This window comes from Serinus canaria, chromosome 1, assembly GCF_022539315.1.
Source record: "Serinus canaria isolate serCan28SL12 chromosome 1, serCan2020, whole genome shotgun sequence".
NCBI classification, from domain to species: Eukaryota; Metazoa; Chordata; class Aves; order Passeriformes; family Fringillidae; genus Serinus; species Serinus canaria.
The window spans coordinates 28,855,937-28,879,919 of NC_066313.1; the positions used below are offsets into that span (position 1 = coordinate 28,855,937).

General features: G+C 47.2%; 1 protein-coding gene across 2 annotated transcripts; it reads left to right on the plus strand.

The window, feature by feature from the left end:
- Positions 1 to 5,624: 5,624 nt before the first annotated feature.
- On the plus strand, positions 5,625 to 23,661 carry PHC1 (polyhomeotic homolog 1). 2 transcript variants are annotated; one of them, XM_030235090.2, is made up of 16 exons: positions 5,625 to 5,688; positions 9,411 to 9,567; positions 10,193 to 10,303; positions 11,472 to 11,549; positions 12,041 to 12,082; positions 12,292 to 12,441; positions 13,367 to 13,522; positions 14,454 to 14,952; positions 15,269 to 16,029; positions 17,731 to 17,878; positions 17,971 to 18,179; positions 18,768 to 18,879; positions 19,468 to 19,576; positions 20,239 to 20,389; positions 20,911 to 21,142; positions 21,435 to 23,661. In XM_030235090.2, the coding sequence occupies exons 2-16, from the start codon at positions 9,454 to 9,456 to the stop codon at positions 21,587 to 21,589; spliced, it is 3,027 nt and encodes a 1,008-aa protein (XP_030090950.1). In that variant the 5' UTR covers positions 5,625 to 5,688; positions 9,411 to 9,453; the 3' UTR covers positions 21,590 to 23,661. The 2 variants fall into 2 exon arrangements, with proteins under 2 accessions (XP_030090950.1, XP_050835002.1); XM_050979045.1 differs by lacking the exon at positions 12,041 to 12,082.
- The last annotated feature ends 322 nt before the right edge of the window (positions 23,662 to 23,983 follow it).

A 23,983-nucleotide genomic window follows, 5' to 3' on the forward strand; every position in this document is an offset into this window, starting at 1 on the left:
TACACACTTTGCATTTGGTCACCATAGTGATTAAAATCTTTCTGGTCCCCAAGTCCCATCTCTAAGATCCCTTTTCAATTCAATTAACTCAATGGTTGATCTACAACCAAACTCCATGCAAAAAAAAAACCCCTTATTTTTAACCCTGATCTGGTTTACTACGTGACCCTGGGAGTCATTTTTCTTTCACAACTGAAGAGTAGAAACAGGCAAGGGAATGCTAAGGAAGAAATACTTTACCAGTTCATTCAGACAGAAAAGAACTGTACAGCAAAGTCTTATGAAGGGAAGGCAGAAACCAAAATAGCACTCACTACAAATTCACTGCATGTTTAGACTCTGACAACACCTACTCCCATCCTGTCAAGACATTAACTCCAATGACTAATCCTTACCTGTGGCACTACTTAAAAAAAGACAACAATCTGAGGAATTTCAGGATGCAGCACATGCAACAAGACAACAGAGTGTATGCAGATGGCCCAGCAGGATTTGCAGTGCCATTAGGGAGACAGCACTCATAAAAAGCGGGACACTGGATAAGAAAAAATGGCTACTAGTTTTAGTTACAGATTGTCAAAAGAGAAATTACCATGACAGTCATACCAAAATTTGAAGTAAGTTATGAAGTCATCAAGCCCAGGGGCAATGGAAAAGAAGTGAACAAGATAAGCTTCTAAACAGGAAGTACTTTGGGAGACAAAAAAGGGGAAAAAGGAACATGAAGTGAAGCAGGTCATGTGACAAGGATTGAGGATTGCTTGGGTTATCCCTGTGTAGTAAGGCCTTTGCCTGATCAACACAGCTTGCAAAAGGACAGCAAAGTTTTTTTTTTTCTCTGACCATTCAGAACAATTGGTCCATAAAGTGAACAGAACCAGCCCTTCCACATGGGGACAAAAGGAAAATAAAAGTCTCACAGCAGTGCTTAACAAGCATTTAGGGGAGGTAGTAAACCTGAGGAACCAAGTGATACATTCTGTGGACAGCTGATGCAAAAAGTGGATAGGGTTGAGTTCAAGGAAGGAAAAATATGAAGGGACAAACCTCCAAGGATTGTTCCCCTTGCACTGTCCCTTCCCAAGATATTGCAGGAGTCAACAGAGACTGTTCAATGGTGCTCTGCAAAGGGAGCAAAGTGAGACCTATTGCCTGTCCTGGTTGCCTTCTTGGCAAGTCTCTTCCTCTGGATACCTGGGCTGGACTGGAGGAGCTTTGGATTTAAAGCCCTCTGATCTGTTGAACTTCAGATAGGGAGGTTGTAAATAAACCTGAAGCCTGTAACCCAGTGTGCTCATTGTGCCTGTAAGGCAGGCTCTCCCATCTCTCAATGGACAGGTGCCAAGGCTCTGCTTTACAGTTCACGGGATCAGATTTCCATGAAATTAGATCCCATTAGGAGCAGCCCACCAAGATTCCTCTGCTGCAAGACAGGATGTCTTGGCACCTTGTACCTGCGTAGGGCAGATAAGGGAGAAAAACAAGTGTGTGAAATATAAATAAAACCAGATATTTCCAGGCTGTGGTTTCAGATCAGATAGATGTTATTCAGCTGTGGATGAGGGGTTGAGGAAGCTTGCAAAGCAGAGAGCTGAAAAAAAGCTGCTGTGTGGCAAGCTCCCATAAAATAGGAAATGTACAGTAGAAGTCAGTGAGGTGTTTACCTCTTGAATTAAATATTAGGGAATGCAGTAAGTGGCTAGTCTGTGCTGGATGGGCAATCTGATGCTTGCTCAGTTCTGTGGCTGTTGAAAAGTGCTCTCTGTCCTTGATGACATCCACAGGAAATACCTTCCAGAGCAAGAAAGGAACCTTTGTAATGTGTAAGCAAAGGTAGGCTGGTGGCGAGGAGACTTCCTTCCACCACCTCACTACAAGCAGCTGTGTGGGTCTTGGTTGCCCAAATAGTCTGGAGGCAACTGGGAAATTTCCTGCAAAGTTTTGCTGCTTTAAGCTGTAAAAAAAGAAGGTCCAGAAGAGCATAGTGCAGGTGGCAGCTAACAGGCAATGTGGTGACCAGCATCTCAGACAGCAAGGGATTTTTCTGCACAGAGAAGCTTTTAAAAGGAGTGAGAATTAGTCCCCTTGAAAGGAGGATAACTGTAAGCCCACAAGATGGCCCCAAATGGATTCTGACCTTGTTAGGGCACTATTATAAAAATAAATGGCATATTAAAAATCTGTACATGAAAAAGGTAGTCTGTACAATGAACAGTCCAGCTCAAGAGACAGGGTTTTCCTTCTGAGGGACCTGAAGGTGATGATCTCACTTCCAGGCTGAAGTGAGTAAATGGGCATGGGAAAGGGAAAGAAGACAAATGCAGTTACATAGACTATGTCTGTTTGTAAGCCTATACTATAAGAATCCGTACGGCACAGTATTCCGGCTCATGCTTATGCCACGTGCTGTTTATTCACCTGTGTTCATTTACTACCACTGTCTTCCTGATAAACTGGAAAAAAAACCCCGCGAGCTCGGAAGATGCACCTTTCCTGCAGGGCCACTGAGTGTCACCATCGCTCCGTGGCTTGCTCTGCCAGACGCCGTTTCTCCAGGGAATAAATCTCCGTTTCTAAAATGGGCTGGAAAGGGGGGAAAAAAATCATTGGAATGAAAATGGGCTGCTTATTCCTTTTTCCCGGAGCTGAGAAGAGCTGTACCTAAAACGTGAGCTATCTACGCAATGAATTCTGCCTTGCGTGTAGGCAAAGCCTTTGACAGGTTTCCAGCCAGACCGTCTAAACCATCTTAAAAAATGCAGCATGATCCTCAGTGACAATTATGGGACCGAACAAGTGCTTTATCGGGAGACACTAAAAAGTCTGGGATCTCACCATTTGGGGAGCAGAATAAGCAGAATAGATATTGGCCGGGGCGCTTGCTTTCACTGAAACTATTAAGGGCAGCTGAACCTGGTGGACTGAAAGGTCCAGTGGCTTCCTTTTTTCCTGGGTCAGCGGAGGTGAGTGAGAGCTTTCTTGTTTCACACCCCAGCAGTAGCAGTGTTGTGCAAGTCCACACAAAAGACGTGTACACATAGGTTAACGCTGACAGGAGACAATACTTCAGAGACACCCACATCAGCACAGTGTCACTGGCCTGATCCTGCTCCTAAGCATCAGCACTCAGAGAAATGCATTTTCATAGGTGGCAGGTTTCTGGCCCTATAAACCTTTCATCCTACTTGCTGACTAGACACACCACATGCACAAAACAAAGAGCACAATAACACGGGAAACAGTTAAAATAATTTATTAAAAATGTAATGCAGGCTCCGGTGATCAGATAGAAACCTTGTGCAGGCAAACATACTGATTGCATTTGACTGGCTTTGTTTATACCTGCCTTCTCTCCACTTGATCCACCTTGATCCCTCCATTTCCCTGCCTGTGATTTTACCCCAAGCACACCAGCGCAGTTTTGAAAAACCTACAATTCTCTTTATCAGTTCCAACATCCCCCCACAGCTGCTAACTACTCCCCCCTGTAAGTCCTAAAGCCTCTTTATTGCAGTATTTTCCCCTGGTCGTATTGCAGTAACTGCCCTTCGTTTGCATACATTCCAGAGAGTTTCCTCCTTTGAATCCACTTCAGTGGGTTTTGCAAGTGGGACAAATGGCTTAGTCGTTCATCCAGTTGTTGGGGCTTTTAGGCGTGGTTGATTCACGGGGATTACTGTTCGCTGGGTTTCCTGCCTTGTCATTGTTTCTTTGTTCACCGTCTGACCTTTTGTTTTGAATAACCTTAAATATCTCCTTGAAAATCAGCCAGACAGTTTTCCATCTGAATTGAAAAAGAACCTTCAGCATTTAGAGCAAGTATGTTTGGTAACAGCAGAAATGCCTTCCTGTACGGTGAGTTTTGCTGTTTTTTAGGCAGCAGCAAATATTATTCTTTGATTCTAAGTCAAAGGGAATTGACTGCAATTCATAATGGGAATATTTTTCCTGTGAACTGACAGCCCAGCACTGTCATTACAGAGCCAGATGCAACTTTCTTGCAACATGAAGCTCAAAGATGCCATTTGCAGGAGTATTTATGGTGCTTATGGCCTCAGTGGTGCTTGAGCTTCTGCCCCTTGTACATGTAGATGGAGCGTGACTCACTCCTGTTTGTCTTTTGCTGCATCCCACTTGTCCTTGGTGCACGTGATGGCATTCTGAAGGGAAATTCACCAGCCCTCAGGAGGAGCCACTGGTCTGACCCGATGGGCATTTATTAGAAACAAATATGTCTCACCATCCTCACAGGGAAGAATTTCTTGCCAATAATTAATCTAAACCTGCTCTTCTTCGTTTTGGAGCCGTTGCCCCTTGTCCTGTCACTGCATGCATACATACTTCCTCTCCACTTCCCATCCAAAGATGACAACATTACAGTTAAAAATTCCTCAGTTTGCCACAATCAACCACTCATACCCTAAGCCCGGCAACAAACTGATGCTCTTTGAGAGTAACCAAGAGAAGCAAGGTCCAAGTGCCTGCACAGCACAGCTTCTCTTCTAAAAGCTGCCAGTGAGCTCTGGCACAATGTTTTTTTTATGTTCGTGCAGGTTTCTACTGTGCACCTCTACGTGTGTACACATGTAGACGGCAGAAAACCTCCTGCTGTGTCCTGTTTGTTCATCAAAGCTTGTTGCAGGTACCAACACAAAACAGTTTACAACCTACATCCTTCTCCCAGGCAACTAGCAACAGGATAAGAGGACATGGTCTTTAGCTGCTGCAACAGGAGGAATTTCTTCACAGAAAGGGTGATTCGACATTGAAATGGGCTGCCCAGGAAGGTGGTGGAGTCACCGCTCCTGCAGGTCTTTAAGGAAAGGCTGGATGTGGCACTCAGTGCCATGGTCTATTGATAAGGTGGTGTTCGGTCACAGGTTGACTCGGTGATCGCAGAGGTCTTTTCAAACCGAATTGATTCCGTGCTAGATCAAACGACTAGCACTTAACAAGGTTGATCAGTCTTCAGAAGGACGGACGGTGCAGCGAGACCGGGCAGAGGGGACACCCGCTCAGGCTGGCGAAGAGCGCTGTGCTCTCGCCGAGCACCCGGGCTGTGACTCCCATCAGCGCCGTGATGCCTCGGTGCCAGCTGTGCCTCGGGCGAGGAGCGGGGCCGTGCCGGGCGCTGCTCCCGCCGTTCCCGCCGGGCTCGCTCCCGTCACCGGGGCAACGGGCAAGCGGCGCCGGGGGAAGGCACCACGTGCCCGGAAGCGCCTCGAGGGAGGAAGTGACGGAGCGCCGGGGGAGCCCCAGAGGCCGAGATTTAAAAAAAAAAAAAAAAAAAAAAAAAAAGGAAAAAAACCCGCCGATAAAACCAACAAAAAAATCAAAACAAGAAAAGGAAAAAAGGCATTAATAAAGAGGGATACGGGGAGAGGGGCGGGCGGAGCGGAGCGGGTGCCGCCCCTTCGGGGCCGCCCCGCCAGACCGCGGCCCCGCCGGAGCCGCCGCCAGGTCCCGCCCCCGGCCCCGCCCGCCCCGACACCGGAGCCGCCGCCCCGCCCCGCCCGCTCGGCCGGGCCCGGCTGCCCGCGCGCGGGGGGCGTGTCGGGCGCGGCGGCGGCGGCGGCGGCGGCGGTGGTGGTGCGGGGGCTCCGGTGCGGCGGCGGCAGCAGCAGCGCAGGTCCCGCGGGCGGGCGGGGGGCGGCGGAGCGGAGCGGGGCAGAGCCGCGGCGGCTGCAGGTGAGGCGGGGCTCGGGGCGCGGATGGCCGCGGCGGGGAGAGTTCCCCGGGGCCGGCGCGGGATGGAAGTTGACAGCGGCGGCGGAGCAGCCATTGTCTGCCCGGCCCGGCCCCGGGCAGCTCCCCCGCGCAGCCCCGCTGCAGCCGCCGCCCGGCTCCGGGCATCCTGCGGCGCATCCCGCCTCCCGCCGCGGCGGGGCTGCGGGCACGGCACGGGCGGACAGGGCGCCCGCACGCCGTGTCGGATGAACTTTGCAGCCGGAGTTGCCGGCGGCCTGGGTGGCTGCCGCCGCGCTGTCCCCTTCCATCCTCCCCTCCTTCCATCCTTCCCTCCCTCGCTCTCTCCCGCCGCCGGCCGGGCGAGGCGCTTGGCGGGGAAAGGCGGGCTGGGCACCGAGGGGTGGGGACCAGGTGGTGCGAGGGTCCTGCAGTGCTGGAGCGTCGCATCCACTGCTGCTTCCAGAGCATCGCAGCTTGTCCCGGCAGTTCCACACCTCTGCTTGTGTGGCTTGTAGAAACGTATAGTAGCAGCAGCGAATATGCTGTAGTACGGGGGTGCTAGCTTTGCTTCTCCAAACCTGTGGTGTAAACCCGTGTAAATCTTACGTGTTTCCTAACTTAGTTTCTCAAGGATGAAGTGACAAAACCACTTAGGAAAGAGAAAATGCTGTGCAGGCAGCAGTCATGTCCCGGAGGAGTGAGTGGATGGGGTGAACAAGTAAAACTTTTCAACCTCCTACCTAGTGCTTAGTGATTAGAGTATTGTTTGGCTTGACTTTTGTCTGGCCTTGTGTTCGAGAAGGGTCAGGAACTTGTAGATGGGCCACCTGTGGTGTTTCGGTGTGTGCTGTGTGGGTTAGGCTCTGGAGTGGCCCATGTTCTCATGCTTGTACTGCTGAGCCAGTTTTTTCCCTTCTCCTTCCCGTCCTTTTTGCTGTGTGGTCATTCCTGCTATGGTGCTAAAAGCTTTTGTATCCTCCTGTGTCTGCCTTTTAGGGATGCAGTTCTAGGTATTGTTCAAAGGTTAATTTCCAGTAGTGGCCACGTTGTTAACTGTGTGTTGGTTTCCCTTTTTTGTGTTTGTTTGGAAAATCCGTAGTTTAATAATTTTTAGTAGGTTATCCATTTCACGGAGCAGCTAGCTGAGTCAAGTGATGTGATAGCCCAGTGATCAGTAGGTTTTTGTTAGAGGAAAGTGCTTGGGGATGCAGCTGGAGGAGGGGACAGTGTGTAATTCTCCTGTTTTGTGTGGAAATGGCCTGTGTTTGGATCGGATTACACTAACATGGAACTGCATCCTTAGATGAACTTGCTTGGGGAAATGCTGTGCCTTTTCACTTTTGTGTTTAGAAAGATTTTTGCTGGATAACTCTCCTTGCTGTAAGTGACTTAAAATTCTTACTGCCCTTCTGCAAAGTGAGCTTCTCTGTCCACGTCTCCAAAAGGCCTTCTGCTTAGAGAGACCAAAATTTTTCTATGCCTCGTGCCAAAGGTGTTTCAGTAAGAGTCTAATAATGATTTTAATAAGATCTAGATCAATATGGAACTCTCAAAAATGCTGGAAATCTTAGGAATCGGTGGTGCTGCTTCCTGAGGAAACACAGATTGATTAGTGGAGCAGAGCACCAGGGCAGAAGCCTGGCTTCTCCTGGTGAAGCTGTTGAGGGCAAGGGTATTTGCTGTAGCTAAGGTGAACATCAGTTACATCCTTTCCTCTCTCATGGGCACTTGTGGCATCACGAGTAAGGTAATTCAGCTCTGTGATCTGGCAGAAAACAGGGTTTTAGGCTACCTTTCCTGCAGCTGCCAAGTTGATCTAATGAGCACCAGAAGTGAGGTGAAGGAGGAGGATCTGCATTGGGAAGTTGAGGGGTGCAAGGGAATGTAAATTGTTTCCTAATGGCATCTGAGCTACTTGGGAACTTGGTGCAATGTATGTAGTATCATGTGCATTTTAACCCCACTCAAAGTACTTTAGTTATCCAGCAGAGTTTCATTCTTTCAAAAAGTCTGTATTCTCTCTCTTCTCAGTGTTTTTTTTTAGGCTTCATTTAATTTTTCCTCTCTTGGGAAGATCTTTAAGACAATTGCTTCTCCAAGAGCTTTTATATTCTAGGTAGGTTATTGACAAGCTGTTCCTAGCTGAAATAGGGTTGTGCCTGAGGATAGTAGTGGCCAGTTAGGAGGAGGTGTGTCTCAGTTGAGGAGAAGGTGGTCACTGCTGAAGCAGGGGGATGCCTGGACAGGGCTTGAGGGCAGAGGTGAAAATGTATTTGGAAGACCAGACTGGAGCAGCAGCACTCTGCTTGTCAGTTTTAGAATTTTTCCGATTTTGAGGAGCAGGTTTGAAGCAGCAGTTCCCTGATTTAGCCACCCATCCTCTGCAGAGTTAATGTTGTTGTCCTACTTTAAAGTCATCTGCTGCCCTTAGCACCATTTCAGAATTTAAAAAGTTGTCTGGCTGAGAGTATTGTTGCGCCTCCTTTTCTGCTGCACAGGTCTGTTTGCTTACACACTAGGAAAATGTTTGGTGAAGGTTGTAAAGCTCAGAATCTCTGATTTTAAAAGGGCTAGATAAAGGAGCTGTGCTGGTGGTCTGGCTCCTGGAAGCTCATTTACAGGGGTCCCATTTAGACGTCTCAGATACACTACAGAGGAACAAGCTGGTACTTTGGAAACAAATAGGCTGTCTCAGTGATAAGACTTACCAGAAGTATTTTTTTTAATCTTAGACGGAGTTCTAAAAAATCAGGTTGGTTTTCTTTTTTTCCAGTGAAATTCTTTTGTATAATCACTTTTCTCTCTCCTTTTCTGGCTCTAGCCCCTCCTGCTGCTACTCCCTGTGTAGCTCATGTTTCTTGCTGCAGGAAACTCCCTGATCATCTCAATGTGCTACTCTTCTGCTAAGCACTCTCTTCAGTCTCGCTTCTCTTCCTCTTAGCTGATGAAAGCCTTCTCCAGTCCTTTCTCAGTCCTGCAATTCGCTGCAACTCATCTTTCTGTTTCTGGAAGGTCTTCCTGGTTCTGCATGACCTCTTCAGCAGCTTTTGCCTCACAAGCTTTTGCCATTGAACACTTAATCCACTCTGCTTCTGACTCCGTTCCTCCTGAAAGGAACTTGCCACCACAGATTCCAGCTTCTAATCTAATATTCAAGTTGAGATCTTTTAGGAGCAACAAGTAGCTGGAAAGTTTGTGTGATCATAAGAAGAAAAGAGTTGGTGGCTGGGGGCTAAACTGAGAGAAAGAGGGACTGAGTTGGTATCAGTAGGGCGTTGGAGCTGAGGGACTGGAGGAAGAGGGGATCAGAAATTGCCAAAGTGCATTGGAGTACTGGAAGCACAGTGCAATTTGCCTCAGTTTGCTAGTCTCTATTGAAAGGAGAGGTGGTCAGGTCTGTAACCAGAACTGTTTCAATGAGCTGCAGCTGCTTCTTCATTCTGGTACCTTTTTAAGAGTTCAGGATAGCTTGCAACTATAGCATGGCAATAAAAGTATGAGAATATGCACATTACGTTTCTGATGGTGGTAATAGAAGATTCAAACTGTGAGTAAGATTTCTGGGTGATTTTAGAATCCCAGTTTCCCTGGTACCTGCGATGTAGCAACGATGTGCAGGGAGACTCTTATTGAGATATTCTAGTACAAAAGCTGTGTAATGTAGTGAAATACAGTCTGGCTCTTTCTGCAGCCTGACTTAGTTTCCAGTTCTTTCAATGTAGATCTGGAGTCCATCTCAGCCTGAGCTCCTGGGATCCTGTCGCCATGGAGACCGAAAGTGAACAGAACTCCAACTCCACCAGCGGGAGCTCCAGTTCTGGAGGAAGCACCCGGCCTCAGATCTCGCAGATGTCTCTCTATGAGCGACAGGCAGTACAGGTGAGACATCCCAGGGTGTGCTCTGGGCTGGCAGTGCATCACTGGCAGGTGGTGGTGTGAGCCCTTTTGTGTTCCTCTGCATTGTTGTGTGTCAAGGTGGCACCGTGCTTAAGAGTACTGACGTCTCTTCAGATTTAGAAATTCTCATGCTAGGCCTGATGTTTAGTTCTTGTAACCTGAAGCTTTGTGTTTTATAGGTTACTCCTTTGGTGTCCAGCCTCCTAGGCTTAATCTGTACTATGACCCAATAGGTTGGTTTTAGCCTGCTGTTCTAGAGCGAATCAGTTTGCCATCCCAATTCCTCTATGCCCTCCACACACAAACTACACAGGAGCATTTGTCTGCCTGTGTGAGCATGCACATCCCCAGATTCCTGAAGTTTATTAAAGTCTTGCAAGTGTGATTCCCACTGTCCTGGAATACACCTGTGATTCAGTGTGTCACCAAATTTGTAACTGTACAAACTGTATGATTTGGATGTGCTAATCTGGTGCCCGCTTTTTCATGTGCTCTAGGGATGCTTTCTTCCATGTGCTCTCATGGCTTACTTACTTCATCATTGCCCTCTTCAATCACATTTCAATGGCATGCAGTTTTTGACAATTGGGTTTTCCTCTTTATCTAGGCTCTTCAGGCACTCCAGAGACAGCCCAATGCAGCCCAGTACTTCCATCAGTTTATGCTCCAGCAGCAGTTTAACAGTGCCCAACTTCACAGCCTGGCTGCTGTCCAGCAGGTGAGTTGCCAAGAGGCAGAAGGAGAGGAGTTGGATCATTCTCTGGGGAGGATCCAGAGGTTCTGTTTTTATACAGTGCCTTGTGCACCGAGTCATCCTGATCCCTGATGAGACAATGAGTCCCTAAACACATTGTTTAGAGTTAATACAAGCAGCTAGTCAACTGGAAGCCTGAAGCAAAGATTAATTTATTTTTTTGGCTAGAGAGCAGGGAAAGATAAAATTTGACGTCACCATCAAGGAACTTGTACTTCAGAGGCCTATTGCTACCCCCTGCACCTTCTTTAACTAAAAGATGGATGGTTAAATCAGCAATGGATGCAGTAGTGCTTAAAAACTGTATTAAAGGGATCAGTGGGTAGTTGCTTCTCTGAGAATAAACATTTGTGTTTGCATGAAGTTTCAGGCAGCATTCTCTGAAATTTCTGTCTTGGAACTTAGTAGTCATGTTTTCTTTACCAGCAAGGGGGTAAACCTGTCCAACCAGGAGGCTGTCTAATTGGGACATACACAGATCAATATAAATCAATATATTTTATGATACATAAATGTTGAGTGTTTTTTTTTCTTTATCAACTTTGCTCACCTACTAAACTTAATCATCAGCTCAAAATGGATTATGTGTGACATTAATGCATTATTTTTGTGTAACAATATCTTAGTAGCTGTACTCCTTGGCAGTTAGTCCAGGATGTCATTGTTCTGAAAATCCCTGACTGCAGTCTTAGAGTATAGAAGAAATAGAATCCTCTCATCAATTTTGCACAAATCTTAGTTACAAAACTAACTAAACTTATGCAGGGGAATTCCCCTGGCATCAGAGAGGGGGAAATAAATCTATCAATATTTATGTTCTTCCACATACCATATGCTCTCTAATCTGAATTTTGTTACTTGGAGTGCTATCATTGCATTGCTACTAAACTGCCTAATTAGCCCAACAAATTGCTAATATTGTGGGGAACATCTGGGTGCTACCAGTGGATTCCAGCATCAGGGTGAGGGTTGCTGTGTGTAGTATGACAGCCTGGGCATGTACCCATGGGTGGAAGGACTGGAGGTCATACACTCTGAGGGTAAGGGACTAGGTGTTCTGACAGAGCCAAATAATTGGGCTGGATTGAAAAGTTTGTTCAGGCACTCATTTCTCTGCCAATCTCTCCTGCAGGCTACAATTGCAGCCAGTAGACAGGCCAGCTCTCCCAACACTAGCACCTCACAACAGACCACCACCACCCAGGCTTCTGTAAGTAAAACTGCTCCCTCACACACATATCAAAGCCTCCCTCCCCCTCCCCACCTTGTTCTGTCTCCTCCTTGTCTTTTCGGATGCACCCAGCTTCTAAGAGTCCTGGGAATCAACAAGATGCAGACAGCTTTGAGGATTTGGGGTGCTGTTGTTATTGGTGGGGCTTGAGGAAACCAGATAAGGTTTTTGGGTGGGAGAGGCCTCTTAGCTGAAAAGGTAGACATGGATCTCTGTTTGCTGAGGCTTTGGGGGTACATTGTCATGGATTAGAAAAGGATCAGGACTTGTAAGAAGGAGTCACGAGCAGCTTTTGTATTAGGCAGAGCAGTAGTTTGTTGAATGAGAAGATGTCTGGTTTTGTAGTGAGTGTTGAGGAGCTTGGATTTGCTCAAATAGTAGATGAGTTGGTAGAGAAGGTTTTGTGGGTTTTTTACCTTTACTTGGGAGGCTGGAGAAAATGATGTATTTTTTTGGATCTCTTATTGCAGTTGCATGCTAACAGTGATTGTCAAGCTCAGCATACAAATGAGGTCAGTATCCAGGGCTCTGGCTAATATAGATTGTGTAGCCTGTAGGACAAGCCCTCTAAGACAAGAACTTTCTTCCTCTTGGTCCCCTGTGGGATATAGGAAAAAACTGTAAAATATCTGTTCTGACTGTACCCCACTAAGCATATTTGTACTTAATTCTTAGCCTCCATCTCTTCATATGTGATTTGAAGCTTTTTTTCTCTTCTAAGATCAACCTTGCCACCACATCAGCTGCTCAGCTGATCAGTCGGTCCCAGAGTGTGAGCTCCCCGAGCGCCACCACGCTGACGCAGTCTGTGCTCCTCGGGAACACCACCTCGCCACCTCTCAACCAGTCACAGGCACAGATGTACCTTCGGGTAAGAGATGGGCATCAAATGTGTCCTGACTGTGAGCCCCACTTGGCAGCCACTGCAGAGTTTCACTGCTTGGGATTACCAACACCTACAGATTAACCTAGCTTTAAGTATGTTGCAGTATATTTTAAAATTGCATGGGGAAGGTTTCATCCCTGAAACCACAAGTTTGATTCTGGGCTCAGCCTTCAAGATGAGCTTTGTATTGTGTGGCTTAGGTGAGAACATTAACAACTCTGTGTGTCTCTGCTCTGCAGATGTTAAAGGTTCCATAGCACTTCTCATTAGAGTGTAAATGTGAAATACATGTCCTAGACTTGAATGTGGCTCACAGAAATAAAGCTACTCTTCTGGTTCAATGCTGGAACAGATACATGGTAAATTACCCTTCTACTGCTTGCTGAGCTCAGGGATGTAAGTCAGAATTCAAGTAAGCCTAGACAAATAAATCAATGTGAACAAATGTCATCCTTTTGATTGCTTTGAAGTGCAGCTAGGTAGAGAGCATTAGTCTTGACTGTGGAGTCAAGTCTGGGGTTTGGGTACCTACTTGCAAAATATTTTCTGTTTTCCAGTTAACTTCAGATACAGATTGTAATCCCCTACTTTTCAGACAGCGCTAATCTTGGATGTATGTTTTTTATCACTGTTGTTCAACCAGTTCTAGATACACAGCCTTGGGCGGTCTGTGGGAGTTAGCCCAGGCCTGTGTTAGATAGAAGAGTGCTTGTTTCCATAAGGAAACTGTTCCCAGTTTCCTGCTTCTGAGAGTTACATTCAGTGTTACAGTGCAGGGCAGGGCTGGTGGTTTTGCAATGTGTGACATTGCAGCCTAGTGTTCCTTTATGATCTGTTTGCTTGTGGTTTTTTTGTCTTCCTTTCTCTCCTACCTCCATTCCTTGCACTGCACGCCGCCTGATCCCAACAGCCGCAGCTGGGGAACCTGTTGCAGGTGAACCGGACCCTGGGCCGCAATGTGCCTCTCGCCTCCCAGCTCATCCTGATGCCCAATGGGGCTGTGGCTGCTGTCCAGCAGGAGGTACCACCCACTCAGTCTCCTGGGGTCCACGCAGACACAGACCAGGTCAGTGACCATCCTCCCTTTCCCCTGCTTCTGACACCCCACCCTCTGCTCTTTGCCTCAAGCTGTCCCTGTATAGCTCATTAGTGCTATTTTATCCCCAGCCCTTGTCCCTGTGCAGGCAGGAGATTTTGCTACCATGTTTTCATGTTGACTGTCTGCCTCCAGATATGAAATTAATTTTTGCTTAAAATTTCTGAGGTGAGCACAGGCTGGATCAATCCCATCTTCACAGCATCTTGGTTGTGATTGTGTGAAAAGAAGTCCTGTGTTCTGTGTAGAACTTTCAGTCATGCTGCAATTAAGAGTCTTTGCCAGAGGTAGTATTCCTTCATCCAGTTAGTTCATTGTTGTAAAGATGCCAAAGACTTGTCTGAAGCAATTTTTTTGAAGAAAAGCCAGCTGTGATCAAATTTTGGAGATAATGTGGCATTTGGAGCGGAAGTAAATACAGAGGGCGGCAGCACCAAAATGCAGAGTGAAATTGGAAAGGGTGTGGGCCATGAGTAGATCTGTGGGCCTGGGGCAGGCAGGTGGCACAAAAATTGAAAATGAGCAGCTGATCTTTAAAGGGGTAACTCAGTGCTTCTAGAGCTGTGCTGAACTGGGTCTTACCAATGCCAGGGTATGGCAAGCACGTCTGAAATCTGTCCCATGCCCTGGGGAAAGACTGTGTCCCCAGATCCTGTTCACAAACGGCCACGAGATCTTTTATTTCCATCAGAGATTGGGCAGGAGAGAGTTCAGGATAATGTGCTTCCTGGGGAGGGCCGTACTGAGCTCTGCCCTGCAGTGTTAGCAGCTCCTCACACAAGACCTGAGGCATGAACTCAGCCCACATCCCAGCAGAGCGTTGCTTACGTGTGCTCTGTCACGCTCCCGGCAAGCACCGTGTATAAAGCGCGTGGATTCTGTTTGGTGTGTGTGTCTCTAGGTGCAGAACTTGGCTGTGAGGAGCCAGCAGACCTCTGCCACCAACGCCCAGCTCCAAGGCTCTGCTCAGAAGACGGCCCTGCCAGGCAGCTCCCAGGCTTCGGGCTTACCGCAGGCCGCCAGCACGGGCCAGACCATGGCCGTGGCCCAGGCCTCCTCCAGCGGGGCAGCCCAGTCCCTCAACCTGAGCCAGGGAGCAGCGGGCAGCAATGGTGTCTCCGGGGGCGTGGTGGCCACTGGTGGGAGCCAGCCCTCGATGGGACTGAGCCAGAGCTCCTCAGCAGGTGCTGCTGGCGGTTGCCAGAGGAAGGGCACCGGGGTGGTTCAGCCGCTGCCGGTGGCGGCTGCCCAGGCCGTGACTGTCAGCCAGGGCAGCCAGACAGAGACGGAGAACGCAGCTGCAAAGAAGGGTGACACAGACAGCGGGGGACAGCAAACGGTGGGCATGAACCTCACCAGGACTGCTACGCCAGCACCCAGCCAGACACTGATCAGCTCAGGTAAAAAACTCATCTGTTTTTTTTCTCTTCAAAATCATTGGGCTTTCACAAGAATGACATTTGGAAGCCTGGTGATAAAAGGTTTTCCAGCGCATCTCCCAGCTTTGGTCCTCCCCTTGTCTCAAGGGGTTATCCCTTTCTATTAGCACAACAAGTTGATTTGATCCCTCATGTCCTCTGCAAGTAAGCTGTCAGTTATTTTGGAGTTTAATGTCTCAAACTTGTGCAGTGGCTGCCTTATTTTTGGTGTTGTTGTTCCCATCTGCACTGTTGCTAACTTTTGTGCTCTGTTTTTTCTTACTCTGTTTTTGTATAGCAACATATACGCAGATCCAGCCACACTCATTGATCCAACAGCAGCAGCAGATCCATCTGCAGAAGCAGGTGGTGATCCAGCAGCAGATAGCCATTCATCACCAGCAGCAGTTCCAGCACCGCCAGTCCCAGCTCCTCCACACAGCCACCCATCTACAGCTGGCTCAACAGCAGCAACAGCAGCAAGCAGCATCTCTGACCCAGCAGCAGCAGCAAGCTCAGCCTCCACAGCAGCAGGCTCCCCCTCAAAACCAGCAGCAGGCACAGACCCTTGTTGTGCAACCTATGTTGCAGTCCCAGCCACCGCATTTACAGCTCCAGCAGGACAGTCCGTGCCAGCCAGCCACCAAGTCACCTGTTCCTATCCAGTCAAAATCTCTGGTCACCCCCATCAAACCCCCTCAGCTTGGGCCTGCCAAAATGTCAGCGGCACAGCAGCCTCCACCACACATCCCAGTGCAGGTAGTGGGCACCCGGCAGCAGGGCTCAGGCCAAGCCCAAGCGCTGGGCTTGGCTCAGATTGCTGCAGCGGTGCCGACCTCCCGGGGAATGCCAGCTGTAGTCCAGCCTGTTTCCCAAACCCATGCTGCTTCCCCATCATCATCTTCAGCTCCAGCATCCTCACAGGAAGCTCCCCCTCTCACCACAGGGGTGAATTTGGCACAAGTTCAAGGCACAGCCCACATGGTGAAGAGCCCAGCTTCCTCTCCAGTTGTGGCTCAGATGCCAGCAGCATTCTACATGCAGTCTGTCCAGTTGCCAGTAAGTGATACCATTGAGAAGGAGAATAGCATATGGATTCTCTTTGTTCATTCCTAGGACACCAATCGCAGTCCAGGCCCAGGTCAGTGGGATGGGATGGGTAAGGGGTTTGGGGAAAGGGATGTGGAGACTTTTTTACCCTCAAAACCACTAATTCCAATCCAACCCCTTGGGCTACTGACTACAAGTGTTTCTCTTCCACATTATCATTCAAAGGCTTGCATGAAGTTGATAGGTGAGACTCAGAGCCTGCCCCAGATGGGGTGGGTGTCCCCATCACATACTGAATATCCCATTTAACAATGGGGTTTGGTTCACCTTGGCTGGCTGCTGGATGACCACCAAGTTGCTGCTCCATCACTCTCCCTTCACAACGCAACAGGAGGAGAAAGATACAGTGAAAAACTTGTGGGTGTAGATAAGGATGTGGAGATCACTTTCCAATGACTATCACAGGCAAAATAAACTGTTTGTGGAAATTATTTATTTTACTGCCACTTTAGCGTAGAATAATTGAAAATAAGCACAAATGCAAAAAACACCTCCCCCCTTCTTCACAGGCTCAGCTTCACTCCTGACTCTTCTACCTCCTCCCCCTGAATGGTTCAGGAAGACAGGAAATGGGATCTGTGGTCAGCTCATAAGGTTTTATCTCTCCCTCATGCTTTTCCCTTGCTTTAGCATGGGGGAATCCCTCCCATGGGATACAGTCTTTCACAAAGGATATAGTCCTTCATAAAGTCCTTCTCCAGTGTGGGTCTTTCCCACAGGCTGCAGTTTTTCATCAACTGCTCCAGTGTGGATATTTCTGGGTTACAGATCCCTTGGTCTGTGGTACTAGCCATTGACTCTAGGCCCCAGAAGATCCCCTAGCAAAAGGCTATGCAGAGGAAAACTCAAATTCCATAGTCCTTGTCCATGCTGTTATGAATTGTCCAGCTAGGGCCTACCTAAATCCCTGAGACAACAGCACTTTGCCAGCTCAGATCATGGAATTATAAATAATTGGAGTTCAAAAGAACCCTAAAGATCATATAATTCCAACACCCCTGCCTTGGGCAGGGGCACCTTAGAGTGGGCTAGGTTGGCTCCATCCAGCCTTGCCTTGAACACCTTTTTAGCCAGTTGCTGAGACCCTCTCTAAACTCTGCTTCTTCAGGAATGTGTCGTAGGATTTGTCTTGATTTTTCGAGCAGAGGGTTGGTTCTGCTCCTGGTGAATGTGTGTCCCCTACTCTTTCAACTCTTCATTGAAACTGATCTGATTTATCCAAAACACCTATTTGGAAACTGCTGGGTGAATGCTATTCCATTTCTTTCTGCAATAATCCTTTGAGGTTCACACAGTGTCTTGGTCTAATACCAGTGTATCAACATCACTTGGGACATCAGATCCTTAGTCTGTGGCATGGTAGTGAGTCTCCTCAAGCTTTGTTCCTTGTTAGGTAAATGCCTGCAAGTAAAGGTATGTACTGTGGGTTCTAGAGGCATCTCCAGAAGAAACCAGGCTGGAAATCAAGTATGATGGAGCAGGATGCTTTGTTCTTTTTTCTTTTTTCTTTTTTTTTTTTCTTGGGGTGGGTTTTTTTTTTTTGTTTGTTTGTTGGTTTGTTTTGGTTTTGTTGGTTTCTTTTTTAAATCTGGCTTGTTCTTTGCTTTGGAGCTTTTCTATCTGCTTACATGTTCCTCTTTATTCATGCAGGGCAAATCTCAAACCTTGGCAGTAAAGCGCAAGGCAGAGTCAGAGGAAGAGAAGGAGGAGCCGGCCAGTGTCACCACACTCCTGCCTGCCAGGTCCTCTCCTGTAACAGACAGCCCCAAAAACATGGAGGAGAAGAGTGGCCTTGGAGGTGAGGTACAAAGGAGGGCTCTGCCTGTGTGTGCTAATGATCTGAAGTAGGTAGAGCAAAGTTAGCTGATGCCTGTGCTGTTAACTTTCCAGATAATTCTGATACTGCTGCCATTGCAACCCCAAACGCCGCATCAAGTGAAGGAGTCTCAGCCACCCCCACCTCTGCTTCCACCCCAAACCTGGCATTGGTGTCACGTCAGATGGGAGACTCCAAACCTCCTCAAGCCATCGTCAAGCCCCAGATCCTCACACACATCATTGAAGGCTTTGTCATCCAGGAGGGAGCAGAGCCTTTTCCAGTAGGGATTTTTTTGTGGTGGGGGAAGGAGGTGTAGCACATTCTTGGGAGAGTGGTGGGCTTCCGTCTTTGCATAGGAGTATCTTTCCCACTATTCCAATTCAGCATTTTTAGCCTGGGACACAGACAATAAAGAGGAAGGGAAGGGAGGGTGGTGTAATGAATGAAGCAAGGCATTAAGAGTTGTCATTAAGAGAAGGGTTTTGAAGGAGTAAAACAAGTGTTGCAGCAACCACTTACTCCAGTTGTCACTAAAGTAATAATTAACACAGGAATTGTAAGGAGGCTCTCCTCTCTGTGAGGGAAAGATGCATTTTGAACAGGCAGCAAGTGAAGTTGAAGTAAAGAAGGGGAAATGGAGTTACACGGAATTGGACATTATTCAAGGCAGATAGTGCTTGGGGATCTTTAAATGAACAACCAAGCCCGTGAGTCAGGAAGCAGTAATGACTTTTTTTAGCATCTCTTCTTCCCTATTAGGCATAAAGATTCTTCTGAGTTGAATTTTGAGCTACACATACCTTGGCAGAGGGTGGTGGACACAGGGAATCCTTTATTGGTTGGTCCAACTCATCCTCTCCCTATTCAGGTGGGTTGTTCTCAGCTGCTGAAAGAATCTGAGAAACCACTGCAGGGAGAGGCTCCTGGTCAGAATGAAAACCTGTCCAGCAATTCTCTGGGAGAGGATAGTGCTTCTATGGGTGAGTTTCAAGAGCAGGAGGACTAGCTAGTGTTACTGAAAGTTTCTGCTCTGTATTACTAACTTAATGCATTATGGACTTGTATCTCTGTGTCCCAGCTCCTTAAAGACTTGACCTGCGGAACTAGGATCTTGCTTTTTTTGAGTGCCAGAAGACTGACAATGCTTATTTTGTTGTTGTAAATATGATCTAACATATCCTGTGTCAGTAGTAAGCAGGAGATTCTGAACTGAACCTGTCTTTAATGACTGTAGGCTGTGAAGGATGTGTGGACAGAACAGAGTGATGGAGATTTCCACCACAGCCTTGTAGGATGTGAGGAATATCCTATTTTTTGTTTGTTCCATTAAGTGGTACTGACCAGGAGAAAAAAACTGTTCTGTTCGATATCCTGGGGTCCTAATTAGTGGAGCTTGTGCTTCTCTTTCCCCAGTTGCTTCCCCAAGCTAACTACTTACTAGATTCAGTAGAAAATAGTGCTTGGCATCTGTCTGCTCAGAAGAAGAGCAGTGGAATGGGGAATCATTGGGTGTGTGATATGCTTCAGTTCAGATCACCAACTGGTGTGTTACTCTGTATCTCACCTAGAGCTTGACAAGAAGGCAAACTTGTTGAAGTGTGAATATTGTGGGAAGTATGCCCCAGCAAGCCAGTTCCGTGGCTCCAAGAGGTTTTGTTCAATGACTTGTGCTAAAAGGTAATAACAGCAAGATGTAATATTCCTTATCTGTGACTACACGTTTGCTGGAACTGGGCATGTGTCCCTTCTCCAAGTGGTGTACAACCTTCCAGTACATCTGATCCTCCCTCTGTGGCATGCACTGGCCACAGACATCCTTTACCGCTCTAAATGATTTGTGTATGCTTCTAGGTCTGTAGAGGTGGATATGATGCTGAGTATAAACAGAATTTCTGGCTTGCTCAGAAAATGAACTGGGAAGGGGGAAATTCTGGGGCTGTAAAGAACCTCTCTTCAGAGAAATGTACATTTTACTGACTAAATAAATGCATGCTGGTAGCTGTCTCATGCATTGCTACTAGACAAAGACACAAGGGAGCATTGGGGAAAAAATGGGGAAAAGTTAGACTAGTCATTGCTGCCTCCTGTTGATAGCAGAGTGTTTGTTATGGGTCTTTTTTCCCTTAGGGGAATTACTTAATTGACCCTTCAGATGTTAGATCAAGACTCTGGTGTCCAAATATTGCTTGTGTCAGAAGTCTGGACTGGTTCCTTCCAAGTCTTAGAAGGAGGAGGAACAGAACTTGATGGTAAAGAGGAGTCTTATCCCCATCTAGGAGAAGTAGGTGGTTTAGATAGTTGCTGCTTTCTAACTGCTGCTGTGCTTCTGCTTACTTGAGGTACAATGTCAGCTGCAGCCATCAGTTCCGGCTGCAGAGAAAGAAGATGAAGGAATTCCAGGAAGCCAACTATGCCCGTGTGCGCCGACGGGGACCACGGCGCAGCAGCTCTGAAATCGCTCGGACGAAGATCCAGGGCAAGCGCCACAGGGTAAGGACACACAGCTGTCAAAGCAGGTCTGTGTAGGGTTTGTCCCTTCTGGCTGTACCACTTTGTCACAGTGGATGCAGTCGTGCAGGATGTAGGCATGCTGACACACTTGTTACACAAGGCACAGGGAGCTGTTCTAATCCCTCATGGACTGCAGGAAGTGTATTCACGTTCGTACTTGTTCTGTGCACTCTGTGTTTGCTCCTGTGTGCATCTTGAAGGTCTCAGGGAGTGAGACCTGCTGACAGCCTTGGCAGAAAACAATCCACTTTTCCCATTTGATTAGCAGTCTTTCACATGAATGACTTGAATTGGGCTGTAGGTGAATGGAATGAGCCTCAGTTCTGATGTGAAGAAGAGAGGGAGCTCTTGTGTCAGCTGCCCCTGTACCAACAGCCTGGGTTGGTTGTTCCAGATTGTTGGGACAACTTCTGTTGCTCCCAGTGTCTTGTTTTGCAGCTTGCAATTGTGAATTTCTTACAAAACCCTTTTTATTTTCTTTCTTTCCTATGGGTTTGTAGGGCCAGGAAGACTCAAGTCGAGGCTCTGATAACTCCAGCTATGATGAAGCTTTGTCCCCTACATCTCCAGGACCCCTGTCAGTAAGGGCCAGTCATGGAGAGAGGGACCTGGCAAACTCTAATATGGCCCCCCCTACCCCAGATCTACATGGCATCAACCCAGTCTTCCTGTCCAGCAACCCTAGTCGTTGGAGTGTGGAGGAAGTGTACGAGTTCATTGCATCATTGCAAGGTGAGGTTAAGATCCTCTCCTGCACTCCTGTGATCCAGTAGCATGGGGAGATTGGGCTCAGTGGTGCCTGCTGCTTTTGGACGAGTTTCTGAATTGGAGTAGATCATAGAGATGGATTCTCAAGATTTATTTCTCAAGGAGACTGTGGACTAGGGTGTGGAAGGGGGTTGGTTAGATTCCTAGCTTGCTTTTCTGTACCTGCCAGAGATGCAGGAGGAATGAGGGGAGTGCCCAATGCACATGTGTTTCTCACTGCTTTTTTTTTTTTTTTTTTTTTTTGTTTGCTTCACAGGGTGCCAGGAAATTGCTGAGGAATTTCGGTCTCAGGAAATTGATGGTCAGGCCCTGTTGCTTCTGAAGGAGGAACATCTCATGAGTGCCATGAACATCAAACTGGGACCAGCTCTCAAGATCTGTGCCAAGATCAATGTCCTCAAGGAGACCTAAGAACTCTGGAGCCAGAGGTCTCACTTTTGCTCTGACCCCAGGGCAGCTGCCAGTTTTGGAGCATCCTGCTGGGGCGGGGAAGAATGGGACAGTTCCCTGTGGTCTTGCTTTCAAGAAGAATGAGAAGGAATTTAACTGATTCAAACTGCCATGCACAAGCCCATCTCTTGGTCTCTTAATGGTGCTACAAGGTTAAGGAAACTGCCACCTGGGGCCTTTAAACAACTCTCCTTCTTCCTGATTTTGAATATGCCTCCCCTGTATACACCATATAAAGATGTTAAGGGGATCTCTTTCTGTCTTAAAAGACTTCTGAAAGGGAACTGTCCTCAGCCCTTTCTGCCACAGCAGGTCTGCTAGATCTTAGCTTTGAATATCATTGCCAGAACTCAAGGCATAGGAAGAGCTGGCCCCACATGGACAGTGGGAGCACCTGTGCTTGGGGCTTTTGTGAAGGGGAACTAACAAATTGCAAGTGACAGAGGTGACAGGAATTTGAGCAAAAGGGGCTGCTGCTTGTCCACTTTTAAAAATACCTAGGCTGCTCATGAACTGGGTTTAATAGCCATTCCAGCATGCATACCAAACTTGAAGGCCTGTGGCAATAGGAGCTGTCTTGTCTTCACTCTGCATGTCTACAGGAGACAGTAAAGCTAAAGTGTTGTGGCAGCTATTCACTCCAGGTGCTCCTCTCAGAACCAGTCAGAGGATTTTTCCTGAGTACTTATGACAAATTGATGGGAAACTCAAAGGGGAGGGATTGTTTTACATTAGGGAACCTTGCAGCACAAGGTTTGTCTTCCCATTGTGTTAGAGCATAATTTACAGATCCAAAGCAGTCTCCAGAAGCACCAAGGCTCTTCATGAAATGAGCTGGGGTTTTGTTTTGTGTGTTTTCTTACCAGTTGGTATTCTTCTCTTTTCATGTCTGTCTTCATTATCCTCAGGAGAGCTTACAGGACAAAATTTAGGCTGACAGGATTGTACTGCTTGCCTCAGGCTTTTTTTTTTTTTTTTTTTTTTTTTTTTTTTTTTTTTTTTTTTGTTTTTGTTTTGTTTGTTTGTCTTTTTGTTGTTGTTGTGTTGTAAAACAAGTATTTCTCAGTTACAAGACACCAAACGCACACCCTAAAAGAACTGATATTTCAATATGACTTCTCATTTCTAAAGGGTAGAATTTATGTTACAGACTGATTTTCTCCTACTCAGCCCCTCCAGGTTTGCATAGGGGTTCTTTGGTTGTTTTATTTTTTAAGGACCAAATGTGGTATTCTGCTGTTTTGTAGCCAGATTGCCAAAGGTGGAAACCTGGGCACAGTTATTCTCTTCCACTAGCACCTCTGCTTCAAACAGGCAAAACACCTGAAGGGGTTAGACAAACTGTGAAGAGGTAAGTGCTCTCTAGAGCCAAATACCTGAAAGCAAGATGGTGTTATAAACCATGTATCTCAGCTTTTCTGCTTTCAGAAGTTTCACATGAATATTTGAGTGAAACATACGACTGTTCTCTGTGTTAAGCACCTACTGTTGCAGGAAAGCTGTAGTGGCATGGGAGAAAGCCTTATAGCATAGGTAGGAGAAGATTAGAGATCCTTAAAATGGGCTCTTTATTGACCCTTTAGAAAAAGAGGAAGAAAACTGTTTAGTAGATGGATAAAATGTGGCAGCAGCTTCCTAGTCTTAACTGTGCTGCTGAATCTCACTTTTGTGACATCCTTTTTCATGTGAGAAGACTTCTGAGGCTTTGTGAATGCAAATAGGCCCAAAGGAAGCTGCCTGTGCTTGCTTCCACCCTGGTACCACAGTTTGGTCTGATGTAATCTGGGGACAGGGGAGGGGGAGGTTAGAATCAGCAGTGAGCAGAGGAAGGCTGCCCTTAAACCATTTTCTCCTCAGCAGGTTGGGTGTGGTACAGCTCCTGCTTAGTTTGACCCTTGGCAGGGTAGGCAGACAGGTAGCCTGCCACTGTTACCAGCTGCTCCTGAGGACTGGATTTTATTTCAGTCAAATGGGAAGGCTTCATTTCTTCATTTCATGTTCAGTGTTCTTAATAAAAAAATGCTTGATCAGGCTTTGCAGGTCTGGCTGCTTTCTAACTCCCAAGTGTTTGAAAAGTACAAACCTCATCACTAAGTTATTTTTCACTGTTGTTTCTGCAGAAAACAGCATAATCCATCCATTCTGAGCCTCCAAAGTTTCAGTTTTGAAAGATGTGGATAGCCTTCTCTCATAGGCCTGAGAAAACCTGGAGTGAAACAAGGTGGCAGCAAAAACAATGAACTAACAAGAACATGTTCGTTACTGGCAAGAGTTCAGGCACAAGGCACCACACACTAAGAACCCTTGACTTTTGGGCAAGAAAAAAAGTGCTCTGGCACCAAAGCAAGCTCTTGC